General features: G+C 42.2%; 1 protein-coding gene across 3 annotated transcripts in view; it reads right to left on the bottom strand.

Moving 5' to 3' along the window:
* SRGAP3 (SLIT-ROBO Rho GTPase activating protein 3) overlaps positions 1–16,346 on the bottom strand; it is a 211,050-nt gene that overhangs the window by 47,365 nt on the left and 147,339 nt on the right. For all 3 annotated transcript variants that reach the window (XR_014522914.1, XM_083491294.1, XM_083491295.1), the window contains exons 7-11: positions 13,141–13,362; positions 12,291–12,392; positions 10,021–10,218; positions 6,085–6,169; positions 276–303 (exon numbers count right to left, since the gene is read on the bottom strand). Coding sequence is in view for 2 of the 3 variants with exons in the window: in XM_083491294.1 (XP_083347420.1) it covers positions 276–303; positions 6,085–6,169; positions 10,021–10,218; positions 12,291–12,392; positions 13,141–13,362 (635 nt within the window). In the remaining variant the exon portion in view is untranslated. The remainder of the gene's footprint in view (positions 1–275; positions 304–6,084; positions 6,170–10,020; positions 10,219–12,290; positions 12,393–13,140; positions 13,363–16,346) is intronic.

Genomic DNA, 16,346 nt, shown 5'->3' with positions numbered 1-16,346 from the left:
TTCAGAGCCAGTCAGCTAAAAATTACACTGCAGGAAAAACAAGGGCCTGTTTGTCATATTTCTAATTAATCCATTTAGGGAATGCAGATAAGAGGAGGCCCCTGGAGCAGGGTGTTGCCCCTCCACAGCACAATGGCTAAAGGATTCCACCCCACCACACAAAAATCTGTTTATTGCAGATGCATTTTAAACCCAAGCAAATCCATCTTGCAGTAGCAATACCAACTAGTCTCCAGAATGCAATATTAAAATTTATATATACAGTTTCCACTTACCTGGTTGTACCGCATTCAGCTCTTTCACCTAGGGTGGGGAAGAAATCACACATTAATTCCATCCTTGTTTACATAATATAAAAGGTCACAGCTATTTGGTATTTTTTTAAAAATCGGGGGCAGGGGGAACTGTTTTAACGTTAATCAACAAGTTAACTGCTCATACATGGCAAGTGAGAAATTGCAAGGGTCTGAAGACATTACATTTTACTCATAAAACCTCAGTTTACAATTAATTTACATATTAGGGAGTGTATCCAACTAAGTTCTACTCAGAGTTGACCTACAGAAATTAATAAACTTAAATTGGTCTTCTCCATTAATTCCATTTCTACTCTGAGCAGGGAATAGTGTTCAATACAATCCCTTGACTGCCGAAAGCCATCTTACAAGTCAAGAACCATGTTGACTTGAGAGCATCTCTACACTTCCCTACTCCAATCAATTATCTCAGGATGATGCTCAGAGGCATTCGGAGCTTGTTTCTTTCTTGAATCATAATCTCAGATGTCAGCCTCAGCATTGCTTCTTGCATCTTTCCAATAGCAAGATTCAGACGCAGGGAGGATCATCTTTGTGGCTGCACAGAATCATAGAATTGTAGAGTTTGAATGGGCCACAAGGATCATCTAGTCCAACCCCCTGCAATGCACAAATATTTTGCCCAATGTGGGGCTCGAACCCACATCCCTGAGGTTAAGAGTCTCATGCTCTACCAACTGTGCTACCCAACTGCTGAAGACCTACTGCCTTCTAAAGCCATACAATATAGCTAGCTGGAGTTAAGGGGCCAGCTGGGGATACAGTTGGTGAGGAGAGCAAATCTTTTAGCTGCATCTCTGGCTTTAGCATTTTGATTAGTATTATCTTCAGCTCTCTTATAGAGGCATTTTCTGCCTTGAGCCTTCAGGGATGATGTTTGTTAAGAGCTTAAATAAATTATTAAAAGATCCAGGCAGCTAGCATAAATCGAACAGCTCTAGTGTCAATGAAGTTTAGTCAATCTGCACCAGATAAAAGATCTGTGCCTCAATAGCTCTTATTTTTAGCAGTTAGAAGAGTGGGGGACAAGGGGTGGGGGGAGGGAGATAGGGACGAGTACTGATAGGGACCACTATCCTTGGGAATCATGCTGAAGATTATCCCATCACCTCACTGAGGATATGCTACCAGCATGAGAATTCAGGGCAGTATTTAGCGGACCAGCTTTTTCGTACAAGATATCTGCCCATTTGACTTTAACCAGACAGACTCCCATGTTTGCTGTCTTTGCCCCTTCAAAATATTTACAACATTTGGGTTTGACAAAAGGTGGCATGCCACTACATACTGTTAAAGTGTATGCCATTCAATTTATAACTCTGTAAACAGATCCCTCATTTTCTTTGTGGAATTTCATTTGTTTTTGTTTCAGGACCAAAACTGCCTTAAAAAAAAAAGTTGTATTCTCCCCCTCTCTCTTAATCAATACAGTGGTACCTCGGGTTACATACGCTTCAGGTTACAGATGTTTCAGGTTACAGACTCCGCTAACCCAGAAATATTACCTCGGGTTAAGAACTTTGCTTCAGGATGAGAACAGAAATCATGCTCTGGCAGCGCGGCACCAGCAGGAGGCCCCATTAGCTAAAGTGGTGCTTCAGGTTAAGAACAGTTTCAGGTTAAGAACAGACCTCCAAAACGAATTAAGTTCTTAACCCGAGGTACCGCTATATACGAAAGAAACATTTTTGGATGCAGCTCATTTCTGATTTTGCAATCCTGTGCCCAAAGGGTCAACCTTAAAAGACTTGCAAGTTCTCAGTGTACACTTCCACTGGCAACATGAATTATGAAGAGGTGACTGTAGATAATAGTGAAAATAAGAAAACAGATGAAGTTGCCTTTGGACCACTGGCTCATCCAGCCTGATGTTCCTCCTCTAAATGCCCTAGCTAACCTGGCATCCTGAGCACAAGGTAATAATTGACTCCATTGCTCATGAAGAACACGTTGTTCGAAATGTGATGGACTATTTATTCCTCTTAAAAATAAATAATAAACCTCCAGCGTCACTTCAGACTGGCTCTCCTGTTGTATTTATTATTTTCAGAAGCTGCCTCTACTTTTAAAAACATCTTTTTTAGCATGTGTTGGACTAGGACCTGGGAGACCAGGGTTCAAATCCCTTCTCGGCCGTGAAGCTCATTTGGATGTGGCCTTGGACCAGTCACTGCCCCTCACCTAGCCTACCTCATAGAGTTGATGTGGGAATTAAATTAGGAGGGGGGAAATCATGTATGCCACCTTGAGCTCACTGGAGGAAAATAAAGGAGTGTGGTGGAGTCTCCTTCTTTGGAGGTCTTTAAGCAGAGGCTTGACAACCATATGTCAGGGGTGTTTCCTTCTTGGCAGGGGGTTGGACTCGATGGCCCTTGTGGTCTCTTCCAACTCTATGATTCTATGATTCTATGAAATGCAATAAATGCAATAAATAATTTTTTATGTTTAAATTGAAGGAGCAAAGAAATCTATAAAACAGTGGAAAGAATTTTCAGAATAAAGGATAATCAGGCAATGAAACATTTTTCCATGTGAAGTTGCAGACAGGCTTCAAGATTGTTGAAAGATCTTTTGTGAGGCACCTGAAAGGGATGCTTGTGGTGACAGTGCCAAAAATAATCAACTACTCTGCCTTTTATCCTTATATGACTCATGGCTTTTGAATTTGAACTTCCAGGTCAGATAGCGAGTGAAAGCAGATAAAGGGAATTCAGAAAGACATGACGCAATTACTGGATGAAACCATGTAAGAATACTGCAATTTCGGATGAACTAATTAACAAATAAGCTAAAGTGCACAAAAGTGCAGTCCTAAAGCCTAGCTACAGCTTCACCTGGAAAGAAGGCATCATTTGTTATCTGGCCCATATGGAATACCCAAGATTGTGTTGGGAAACTGGTCAAGAGAGTAACGGCATGAGAGTTAAAGGAGCTGGGCCAAATCAAAGTCAGATGAAGGATCTTCATAAAAGAGAAAAGAGGAGCTAAGGTTAAAACTGGAGGTGACAGCATAGGCTCAGAGAAAGGACAGCGAGGGGCCTGGAAAAGCCACAAGCTGGCCCCGGAAGTAAGTTTGTGTGTGTGTATAAATAAAGGTGTGAATCATAAAAAACTGGTCCAGCATCCTGGTTAGCAGAGGCAGCTGACCATCATACTAAGGATGCAGCTCTTGGTAAATAAATAAGGATGCCTGGAGCCTTAGCTGGCCTATCTTGCTCTTGAGAAATGCTGAAGAATTTTTGCTAACTAGAAAGCTGACTAATAAAACATCCAATCACATCATGCGTTGATTGATAGTGTTGTCTTAGCACTGTCAAAACCTTAGAGGCTTGTTGTCTGAACTAAGAGGAGAGTCCATATGGGTCAGGCTTCAACTAGCTGCTAGCTCCGCCCTGTCTCATATGTTAAAAAGCTTGAATTTGGAATCAGCTGCTCTCAGATAAGCCTGGCAGTGTGCAGTGATTGATTATGCCTAATGAGACCTACTCCAATTTTAATATGAAACACAGACCAATCCACAGAAGGGGGTATAAAGAAGCAGCCATTGTTCTAAAAAGGCTGCATATGCTTGTAGGTTTACCAGCTCTGCGGTAGAGAGAAATTTCTAAGACAGAAGAGAAAGTATTGGCACAATTTTTAAAAACAGTTTAAAGAACTGTGTATCAAATGCTGTCTCTTATGATGACTCAGGTCTTAAAATCATATTAACTTGGGAGAGGCAAATATCTATGGGATTAAAGCCAGCAAAATCCAATTAAACTTTTACATGTTTATATCTGTGTTATTACAAGGGCTGCGGTATTAAAAGTAGATCAGAGGCAACTGATTCCAAACTTTAAGAAGTACATTCACTCCTAGTGTATGACAGCAAAATATAGCAATAAATCATCAGAAGCTTCTGCAAACTGGGCATCTCTAAAATGAGAAATAGTCCCTTGTTCACCAAGCAAAACTTTTTAAAAAGTCTCATGGGCTCCAGTTCAGCTCAGGTTCCAATTTATATTCAGGAAAGCACATAACTCAAGTAGGTATCTAAGGTTAAATGCATGATTTAAGGCAACCACTCTTCTTGAAGTATTTTTAAGGACACACTTGTGCAAAGTAGAGACTTTTTGAGGAGATGGTATTGTTGGGGGGGGCAGCATACAAAAGGGGTAAAATATCAGCCTCACAGTTCCAGTGGTAGGAAATGACAGCTGTATTTTCTTGTGCTAACCATTAATAAAACAAAGGGTCATGCAGCAGCTTACAAATTTATAAGGGGGTAAGCTTTTGTGGGTTACTAAGAGTCCTCTTCATCAACATTTGGGTGAGGACAGGAGTTAAAGCATGGGCTGCTAATGTAGTTTCTGTGGTCCCACAGAGACCTTCCCTAGCAGGTCTGAAAGCAGCATTCTTCTGAAACCATGTGACGCTCATGCCAGTTTCTTTGGTTTGCAAATGGGACTGCCCACAGGCCTTTAAAGGTTTGACAGACCTGACTTAAAAGCTCAGTCCCGAAGAGCTGAAAGCAACATGCTCCGGCCAGAATATGGCAGACCTATTCCCAAGTGAACAATCTCAATAGCAAACCAGAAGGAGAATAAATTGTAGCCTACAGCGTCCCTTTAAAAGTTGATTAAAACATTCATTAGGCATTCTTTTTGGCATCAAGGACAATAATTATCACCAGAGGAGAGAGGAAAGGGCAGCGAAGTGATCCACAGGCAGGCCCAAACCATCAGCTCCACTATGTTGATAGATGTGGAAAGTCTGGCCTACTTACACATGCCTTGAAACAGGCCAATTATTTCCCAAACTCTGCTGTCAGGTAAAAAGATGAATGCCTCTCACACATGAGACCACGCACAGCTGTACTGATAGCCTATGTTCCTCCCTTGCCTGCAGGACCTTTGCACAACAAGCCAACTGAGGCCAAATGATTTGAGGCAAGATGCTTCAAATCACTAGTAGCAAAAAACCTATTCTGGTAGAGAGGACCCAGCGCATTTTGACTCAAGTTAAGTTACAAGAATTCCCCCTAGATATAAAATCCTCAGCTGTGAAAAACACAATGCCTTTTATTTTAATTCCACAGTTCAACATGACAGCTATCAAAAGAAGAATGCCACAAATCACCCTGTCCATTGCACATAGAGAGTATGCAAAATATTGAAATGACCATCTAATTTTTTTATTGCCATTCAGTTATGATGCTGGAGAATATTTTGGAAAACTTTGTTCCAGATTATGGCTCTAAGCACCAGTGCTATCATTTCACTACTTTGGGCTTTTTGGGTTTCAAAAACAAAAACTTACAAAGTTTCTGAGGCAGGGGTAGGGGGAATCCTAGTCCATTCACCTTGATAGTATTTGCAAACACAAAAATCCTTTATCCAAATCATTTATTTGCCAAATGAAATGGATAATTGTTAACAAGAACACAGCTACGGGGGCTTGGTGTTTTCATTTTTCTTTTTCACTAAACAAAGAGCAGGCAAAGCAGGGATAATGGGGCTCATCCCTAACGCTGAGAGGCCTGCCTTACGCACTGAGGAACCAAATCAACGCAATGGGGCATTCAAATGGCACTCTCAGCCAAAATTAAAAGTGAAAGGAGCAAAGATTTTCTGCCCCTCTTCTATTAAGCACGACAGAATCACTAATCACAAATGCTGACATAAGAAAGAAAACAATAGCAAGGGAGATTTAAGAAGTCTAAGATCCAATTCTAAACCCTGTTGTGATTTAAAATGCAATCTTTTTGTTTAGGCTTAGTTGAACTTACCTTCTCCCAGAGTCTGCTTCAGTAAGTCGTGTTTAGCCTGCAGCTTGGTAATAAGGTTGCTGCCATTCAAATACTCTTTAAATTTCTGAAGGGAGGAAACAGAAACAAAAACACTGCACACACACACACAAAAGCATAGTTGGCAAAAAATATTAGCAAAATAAACTTTGAAGCATACATTTCTTTCCCTGTGGTGCTGTTGCAAGTACCTTTCTGGAAGGAAAGGCTGTGTTGTATGCCTTAATGAACCAGACTTCAGTTGTACATACAAAGATGGACCAAGGATTCAGTTGTCATTTGGGCTTTTTCTTTTTCCACAATTTCAGTATCAGTCCTGTTGATCTTATTAAGCCAGAAACCTTTGTGTTGAGCCATGTGCTTGGGGTTAAGGCCTCAGATCACAAGAAGCTCAAAGACAGCAGTTCAAAGAAAGCTTTCTTTTGTCCAGCTTCTGGGAATGGCCTCAATAAGAAAAGAAATTTTGTGGGGGGGGGGTGTCAGTGGGGTTCCTACAGAAAGGGTTCTACTTTCATGCAAACAGTGATAAAGCCAAGACGGATTCTCACTGCATGAGGTCTGAGGGCTTGGCTGATCAGAAGTTTCTGCTGCGCTGATGGATTTCTTCTGAGTACAACTTTTATTTTGAGATTGCCTCATACGCAGTAATAGTGTCCTAGAGGCAAGTAACTTCACAGATGCCAAGAGAAGAGGAGGAAGATATGGGCTGGAGGAAAGAAACAGGAAGTGGAAGGTTCAAGAACTTAACACAAAATGCATCTTTGAAATTTCAGGATGCAAATCTCAGAAATCACTGAGTTTAAACAGTAACATTTCTTAAATGTTACTTAAATGGAGTAGACTAGACAGTGTATCAGGATTCCCTGGTCCAAATCTCACTGCTGTCCTAAAGTTAACAAACAGCCTTAGGAAAGCCTCTTGATACTCAGCTATGCAGCTGCAAATGCAACGTTTTAAGTGCATTATACAAATGTGACACTAGATGGCGATGGTGAGCTATGGCAAATTCAATATTTTTTTCCCCAAACGTTTCTTTAAAAACCATTTTCACAACTTTTTTTATATGTGCCTAGATTCCACCTCAGTCACAGACCTCTCTTCCAAGATACAGGGATAATTATAATGGATGGCTGCTGTAAAGCTGATGGAATAACATGCTTTGAACAATTAAAAGCATTATGAAAATACTGAGTATTATAAAGCTATGCAGTAACCAATGTGCATATGGGCTGGTTCAAACATCATAGCTGGAGGAGAGGACAGAGGGTGCAGAAAGAACTGTGGTTGGAGAGGACCCCTTTTGCCATCCTTTGGACCCCCTGGGAAACCAAACAAACCTGCTGTACCTGGAACTGGGTGCGGAGAGTACAGCTGACTGGGACACAGCCGTGGGCAGCCTGATAAAATACCACCAACCTTGGGCCTACCCATAAAAGCAAGCCCTGCCACGGAACAGTAAAGTCTTAACCAATCAAACCTTAGTTTAAAAACAAGCCGTACTTGGAACTGGACCAGTAAGTTGGATTCAAGGGTTAGAGGCCAACTTGCGCAACCCCTGCTTAGCTTCTCCTCCTCCTTCCCCTGCTGCCCCCTATACCCACAAAGCATATCCAAAGGATCAGGCCCTCTAAAGAGTGAGAGATGGAAGACTGATCTTGTGCCAGTGGAATTCCTGCTGGAGCAAGAGTTCTCTGCCTGACTTCAAACAAAGCCCCCAAGCCTTTGTATTGTAATAATGTAAAGCACAGCCTCCACTGTTTGGGGAGCTGATGAGATTACAGGGAGAAAGAGGGGGGAAGAAAGAACTGTTGCACAACTAGCCTTCCATGTGTGTATCAGTTGGATACTACCCATTGTTAAATGGGATGTATTTAGGGGGGAAAGAGATATTTATATCACATAACACAATTCACCAGACATTTCTTGTGTTAGTTTAACCATAAACAAAATGAACTGATATGCGCCTCCTATACAGTTCCGCTTTGGTTTAACAGGACTTGCACAGAATAAGTTCTGTGCAAGTTTAAAGAAGACTGTAAAAAGTTTGTGAGGGAATATTAATGACTATCAGGGTACCATGGATCTCTAGTTCTAGGCTGGAGAAACTGGGCAGGACAGGGCCAGAAGAGTTTACATTGTTCTCCCATATGAACTATAGCAAATAGTCACTGTAGAAACTGAGGAAGGGTTTGACTTTATTTTTGTAGCACAAACATTTTCTCTATCTATCTATCTATCTATCTATCTATCTATCTATCTTCCCTGATCTATCTATCTATCTATCTATCTATCTATCTATCTATCTATCTATCTTCCCTGATGTGAATTAAGGGATGATTAAACATTTTTCTTGACTCCTAATCTTTAAAGCTCACAACTAAGTTTTGAAAGCATGCGGTTTAAAAATTATTTTCAGTTGCTTTATTTTCTTAATCTTCTTTGCAGCCATGGGGTCTAGACACATACCTAAAATCTGAAAATAAATAAGAACTGACATTTTTTTTTAAAAAAAAACAACCCAAAATTCTGACAGTCCCATTGTAAAAGGGCTTCCAAGATGAGGTGAAAGGCTGGTGAAATGGTACAACATTGCTATATAGAGGGGGAAATGAGGGACTCTGTGCTTGAATGGCAAACTAGGGAGTAGCTGGTCTTTAAAACATCTTGTCTTAAAACACTTAAAAAAATAATAATCCTAAAGGGATAGTGGTTCAGGGAATCCTGGTTCTGTTGTTTCTCCCAGTGAGGTCAGAGATACCTTTCTATAGGTGAGCCATACATTAGTGCAACCACTCTACGTGGCTCCATATGGTGGGCTTCTTATTCCTTTCTGAACATCAGCCAAGCCCACTCCATGCACAGCACATCTAAACGGCCTACTTAAACTTTTCCAGGTTTTCAAACAAGTTTTCAACATAACACCAAGAGCTACTGTGAATGTATAAGAACAGACAAACTGGTTTACTGCATTCTTGATCTTCTGTCTACAAATAAAGACCAGGACAGGCTATAGGTGAAAGTTGAACTCTGATTTACCGAAATTGGAAAAGAGCGAGAGGCTGGCTTGTCTGGTTTTGTCACCTCGGTCCTTGAATACTCCCCTCCTCCATCCACTTCTACAGGGCAGGAGTTCTTTACAGAAGCGCTGCTTGTGTCATCATGTGAAAGTCACTCCTCCTCCAGATGAGACACAAACTTCGGTGATTCTGACAATTTCTGTTTCTCTCAGTTTCTCATTTTTCTCCCAATCTTAAGATCAGTTAGTTCTCCATTTCTCTACATCAGTTTGCGGTTTTTTAAAAAGTCCTCATGAAAATCCACCAGCATTTTAATACATTTCCCCCTATTATATGATTTTTTTGTATATAATGTTGCCCAATATGCACATTTTTGCAAAGCAATTTCCCCTATTAAAATCCATTTTAATGTTATTTTTGTCAGAATATGGATTTTTACATAAACTTCACCCAAGTCTATGCATTTTTGTACACGTTACTTGGCTGGAGAAATGCAATGCAAAATCTGGAGCAGTGAAATTTTGGAGGAGGGCTATGTTTTGGTCAACATATTATTTCAGAAAGTACAAATTAGGTAGGTTCATCTCTGAATGAGAACTGAATTGATGTCTCCCTCATCCCTAGACTCCCTACTGCCTTTCTTAGAGCTAGCAATGTGAATGTGTATGTGGGGAATTGAGAGGTGTAGCTATTGGAATACCAGCACACTCTATTGTCACAAAAATGTGACGTCCCTACAGTTAAAATGGGAAGGGGAGGGGAAGCTACTGCTCTGTAAGAGCCAGCCCTTTATTAGCAGTATATAGTTTATACCCGCCTTTTTCCCTGACAGGGGATAAGCCTTCTTATCTACTGCTTTTTTACCACACTGTGCTCAATATAGACATAAGATTATCCTCACAGTAAAATAGAACATTTCAGTTTCTTGTTGGTTGGCTCTCCTCTTGGCAATGTTTATTTTACTCATGTAAGTCTCTGAAGCAGCTGATTTGACCGACTCAGTGGAGCGACTATGCTGGAAGGCATCTGAGACATCAAAATCTTCCACTGTCAGCATGTCTTGCAATGTCTGCATAGTAGCATCCAATGTTTTTCGCACCTGCAGAAATTAAAGGCACAGGCGATTACGAGACAAAGTGAATTGCTGTGACACAGTTAGGTCACCTCACCGTCAGTGGATGGTCTTCGATACACCAAGCTAGTCTTATTTTTTGAACTTGAAAGATTTCCTAGGGAGGAAAAGATAATATAGGGTTCCCGGGATTAGATGCTTTTGTGTATGGATGAGCAATTTGTTCTGTACCTGAAACCACATTAGAAATGAATTTTTAAAGAGATTTCTAGATGCCAGTGACAATGACAATAGCACCCAACCAGGAAGCACTACAGGACACAGCACTATGAAGTTGTTACAGGAGTTTATAGCTACAGTGCTATAATGAGAACATAACAGCTCCGCACCCCAAGCATATCATCCTAGTCTGTATAAACTAGCAGGAACTGGTTTGGTGGTGTTCACCATCACCCAAACCACTCTGTGCCTTCCACTTTCAGGTGGCAGCTATAAAGAGCCTCTTTGTGACGTGCCCCATCTATAGTAGAGATTTGGTGCTTTCAAACAATGTAGCAAAACAAGTATTACAAAGCAAGCCACTGTGCCTGTTTCCTATCCGGAGTCATAGACCTGGCATGGTTTTATTGTGCTCTTCTGGTTAAATATATCATTCATATAACAGGATGCAGGATGACCACATGGATGATCAGACAATATGTGATGGCCTGGGATTCCGATTCGGAGGATGAAACAGAGGAATCCCAGCCTGCACAGGAGTCCCCGCCTCCAGGGCTGGCTGAACTGGGGCAAGGCCTAGATGCCGAAGAGCCTGCACCTGTGGCAGTGCATCAGGAGCTGGCCCCAGGTGAAGCCCTTCTGGCCCCAGAGAGGCTTGACGACTCAGTGGCCACAGGTGAGCCTCCTCCAGGGCCCAGTAACCCTTCGGCCTCTCCTGATCTGCAGAGGCTTAGAGCAGAGAGGCGAAGGGAACTGGTTGCCCCCAGGAGGAGTGCTCGCCTTAAGGCCAGAGGAGGCGGGGCTCCTGGGGGCCGGGACCGCCCCTGGCCTTAGAAGAGGATAAAAGCCCAGTCAGCCCGGCCCCAGGTTGCGGGAGCAACGTCGTTGTTGGCTTCGGACCTTCCTGTGTTCCTGATCCCTGCTCGGCTCCTGTTCCTGACTATCCGGTACTCCTGTTCCCTGCTCGGCTTCCTGTTCCTGACTATCCGGTACTCCTGTTCCCTGCTCGGCCTCCTGTTCCCGACCATCCGGTGTTCCTGTTCCCTGCACAGCCTCCTGTTCCAGCGTTCCTGTTCCCCGCCCGGCTCTCTGCCTCGGACCTAGCCCCTCTTCGTGTGGACTCTGCTACACCCAAGGTACCTTACCCCCGGGACCAGCACACAATATTTATAATATACCGTATTTTTCACCCTATAGGACGCACTTTTCCCCCTCCAAAAATGAAGGGGAAATGTGTGTGCGTCCTATGGGGCAAATGCAGGCTTTCGCTGAAGCCTGGAGAGCGAGAGGGGTCGGTGCGCACCGACCCCTCTCGCTCTCCAGGCTTCAGGAAGCTATCCGCAAGCCTGGGGAGCCTGGCGGGAGTTCCCGCGGGCTCCCAAGGCTTGCGGATAGCATCCTGTTCTGGGGGCTGGGGTCGAGGAAGCTCGGACTTCCCCCACCCCAGCCCCGCGCCTGGGGGGGAATTTTTTTTCTTTATCCCCCCCCCCCCAAAAAAACCCTAGGTGCGCCCTATGGGCCGGTGCGCCCTATAGGGCGAAAAATACGGTACTCAAAGACATTTTAGTACATTTATGTTGTTGCAGTGCTTCGTGCAGGGGCAAGACCCTGAGGCACCAAAACCCACTACCCCCTTTTACTATTACAGGTACACACACACCCCACTTATGCGCGATCGGACTTGTGTGTGGCACGCAATACAAACCTGGTCTGCATTCTCCAAGGGATCACAAGCCCTTGGATTGAAAAAAAGTATGCTTGTCCAATTTAATTCTTTAGCCATCTCTGTTAGTTTAAAAGTCACCTTGCATAGAATTATTCACATAAATGAATCAATAAAGCTTATTTACTTAAGGATTAAAGACAATTACAGCGCTCACCTCTTCGTTTTCTATTTTGAGTGTGGCAAGTCTAGACTGCAGCTGGTGATATCGCATGAGCAACTCTGTCTGAACTGGCTGCTGGGCGCTCACTTGACATACCTGAAAGGACAACAGATAAAACTATGCAAATTCAAGAAGGATCAGAATATTGACAGGTATCAAAGAGCTAACACAATGAAGAATGCACATCCTCATGATAAAAATGTCCAAAAACTTTGGACTGATGGATATTAAAAACAAAAGACGGAGTACAGTGGTACCTCAGGTTACAAACGCTTGAGGTTACAAACACTTCGGGTTACAAACTCCGCTAACCCGGAAGTAGTACCTCGGGTTGCGAACTTTGCCCCAGGATGAGAATGGAAATCGCATGCTGGCGGCACGGCAGCAGCGGGAGGCCACATTAGGGAAAGCATGCCTCAAGTTAAGAATGGGTTAAGAACGGACCTCTAGAACAAATTAAGTTCGTAACCCAAGGTACCACTGTATTTAATTTTTAACTAGTAGTATAATCCTTCTATTGGGCTTGAAATATAACCTCACTCAGACACAGAATACTGAGCGTAGTTGTTATTTATGGCAATGCAGCAAATCTACTCTATTGTTACAAAATCTATTTGTTTATAGTGTTGGATTATAAAAGAAATTTCTCAAAGCAAGAATCTGACTTAATTGCTGCTTACAAGGCCTAAATATTAGTAACTCCTTAATGCATTATGTATGTAGTACCTACGGCAACTCCCACTATTAGTACCGGAGTGAGCAAAGTGCTACGTCTGAAGGGAAGCTGGAAACATACTGCAATATGTCGCACTGAAAGCATTTTCTACAATGGTGATAGCATTACCTCATCCCCCATATGAGGCTGGTATTCAAACTTTAGTGGAGGACAGAAGACTTGGTTGCACATATCCATGACTGTATGCTTGTCACTCCGTGCATCCAGGTTGTCTACAGCATTCTCAATGATGTCCAGGCCCTCGTGACGTGAGGTTTCTAGATTGTATTCAGCAGAAAGATATGTTCTGAACGTTCGTGCCAGGCTGGCATGGAATCCCAAGTCACAGCACTAAGGGAAAGGGAGAAACAGTCATTTGCTTCAACTGCAGAAGCTAGTAATTTCTCCTATATTCTGGCATAATGGCCTTTTATCTGAAGAAAACCCACATACGATATCTATTTCTTCTTCTTTATATTATTTCTAGAGCACCTATATAAAATGAGGTGTTGTCCAGAAAACAAAGAGAAAGACACAGGCCCTGCCTTCAGGCTTACACGCTAGGTTATACAAGACATGGCAAAAGGGCAGGTAAGCTGTGGGGAATGGTAAAAGTATGGAATCAAGGACACAATACAAACACTTATATGGGTAAATAATAAAAACGAGTGTCCACTTTCTGGTATGAATCAATCCTACGAATATCACAACAGAGGTTTTGTGTAGAAGCGACCTCCCAAAACTTTACCCTTTATCACTCATTGCTTGATCTAGGTTTTCCCTTCTCACATGCATTGATATATTTGATTAGCCACATTTTAAATCAAAGAAATGACATCAGTTGATCATAAATATATTAGGCAGAATTTTGTGGAATTCCCATGAAAGTTTGCATAGAACTGTATCAATAAATGGACTTCAAAAACACTCCAGGATTCAAAACAAATTCCTATTATCATAAAAGCTTACTATAGTACAGAAGATGCCCCTGTTGCCACATCTCTTGTGACTGAGCAGCTCCTCATGATTAATAAAATATTCCTGCATTATTCACCTTGGAGGGATATCTGAATTTTAATGTCTAACACAGAAACCTAATTTCTCCCTCCCATCCCAAATGCATAAACACAGGCAGTGCCTAACTTTAACATAAAAGTGCAAACATTAAGTAATTTGGTTACCTGCTACATCTTGGCTTACACTCAAGCAGGTAAAGCAAATCCTTCCATAAGATGGATATGGAAATCTAGAGGTTTTTCATTATTCATCATAGAGTGGCAAGTCTATCAATGGCTACAGGCCATTATGGCTAAATGTTACCTCCAGGTTTGGACGGAGTATGTCCCCAAACTACCATTTTCTGACAAAGGCAAGGGTGCCACCTCCTTTCTGTTTGTATTTACGGGAGTGCTGTGTGGGTAGAATGACTGATGGACACTCACTAGTGAAATGGAGAGGGCGTGCAACTTTTAAACTATTTACCAACTTATCCATTAAGTAGTGCTGTACTTTATACCCAGACCAGTAGAACTGGGTCTGACTCACTGCACTCAGCTTACCTACCCAAGACTCAGTAATGCACACCAAGTCAGCTCTCTTATCCAAGATGAAATCGTGGATAAGCAAGGACTTACAGTGAACTGACCTAGCATTGCAAAGCAACACCACCAGTCACAGAACACCTAATCTAGTTAATGTTGGGAGAGCTCTGTGCCCTAAATTGAAAGTGGGCACTCTACCTTCCATAGGACAATGTGGGACTAGGACTCAGAATGAAGAGGAAGGTCAGTTTGCCTATAAGAGCAGCAGGTGGTAGCCAGAAGAGCAGGAAAGATATCCAGGAAGAAATGGTAGCAAAGTTGAAGCTGGAGATAACTGCTTTTTTAACTCCATCAGAGAAGGCAAGAGCTGGAAGAAACTTCCAGCTGTTATGGCTGCCTGCGTTGCCTGCCAGAAGAGAATCTGCTCCGTGTACTGAGGTGCACTTGATGCCATACATTCCCTGAGTATGGGGATGTGTGAATTTGCTCCAAGCTTGCCAACCATTTACCATTCAGAAGGCAGTAGACAAGTCATCTTGTTGCAATAATCCTTCTACTCAGTACAATATTGACCAGTTTTAGCATTAATGCTTGAATCATGAAAGACAGAGCAATATAATTCCATGACCTTACATTGAATAATAAAAATGAGATGGTTGGTGGAAGCAAGAGAGAAGCAACACTTTGTTTTCCAAATATATCGCAGAAAGCTGCCAAGAGTGCATTTCCTGAGCTCTTGACTGTCCTCTGATCTCTTGTTATTTTCAATGCATGTTCACAAAAGGATTTTACAGCAGGATATTTTCTGCATTCCTAACTCAAAGTGAATATCAAAGCTCAGTTACTGCCATAAGCAACTCTAGCCAGAGACGACATCTCATCTTTACTGATGTGAAGAGACACCCCTCAATTCAAATTTAAATCATACCAAAGAGATGGGTTTCTCTAACTGTGTGCAAAAAGAAGCAGCTCATGCATGTGCGCGCGCTCACACAGACACATACAATTCCCACTCTCAGGGATGTGGTGTCAACTTCTAGAAGATTTCAAAAGGCAGCAGAAGTCAAGCTTTCAACAACTAATTTATGACACAAGCAAAAATCTAGTTGGTGTCCCTTGGTTTAACTATGAATTAGCCTCCATGAAGCCAGATTATCACCACTGCCTTGGAGGGGGTTCGACTCGATGACCCTTGGCACCCCTTCCAATTTTACAATGTTATTATCCAATGATCCACTCCAGGTTACCAAACATTGGGCTCCTTTTTGAAAATGAACCAAAGCACAGAGGTAGTAATTTTAGATATGACCTGACGCAATTCTACTAAATTTGAGATTTTTAATTCAGCCACTGCCTGCTCCCAAAGATCAACATTGTGTTCCACTGCTCCAAAAATATGCTCAGGCCAGAACAGTGGCAAACTTTCAGAGGAAAGGAGTTCCACTGCATATGACAGAGCCCCAGGAACATGTCCTAACACAGCCTTTCTATACTAATTTAATGCAGTGGAGCAAAGTTATGGGTTGCAACAATTAACAAGGAAGGCAAAGGAAACATTTGAAAGGTCCAAGTCCTTTAGGAATTTTATAGGACTTTGTGTTTTCCTATATAGCTATTGCAGAGTCTGGCATACTAGTGGAATTTACTCTCCGAGCACCTCAGGAAATAAGATGCAACCAGAGTTCAGCACTAAGTGCATCCTCCAAACAAACAAAAGGTTTACATATGCTCGTAGAGTGTATTCTAAAAGTACTGGTCAAAAATTATATCCAAATGTTTCTACAAAAGATATTC

This window comes from Podarcis liolepis (assembly GCF_965112155.1).
Source record: "Podarcis liolepis genome assembly, chromosome: 2".
Lineage (NCBI taxonomy): Eukaryota > Metazoa > Chordata > Lepidosauria > Squamata > Lacertidae > Podarcis > Podarcis liolepis.
The sequence above is the reverse complement of the archived record's forward strand: the minus strand, read 5'-3'. Positions and strand labels throughout refer to the sequence as shown.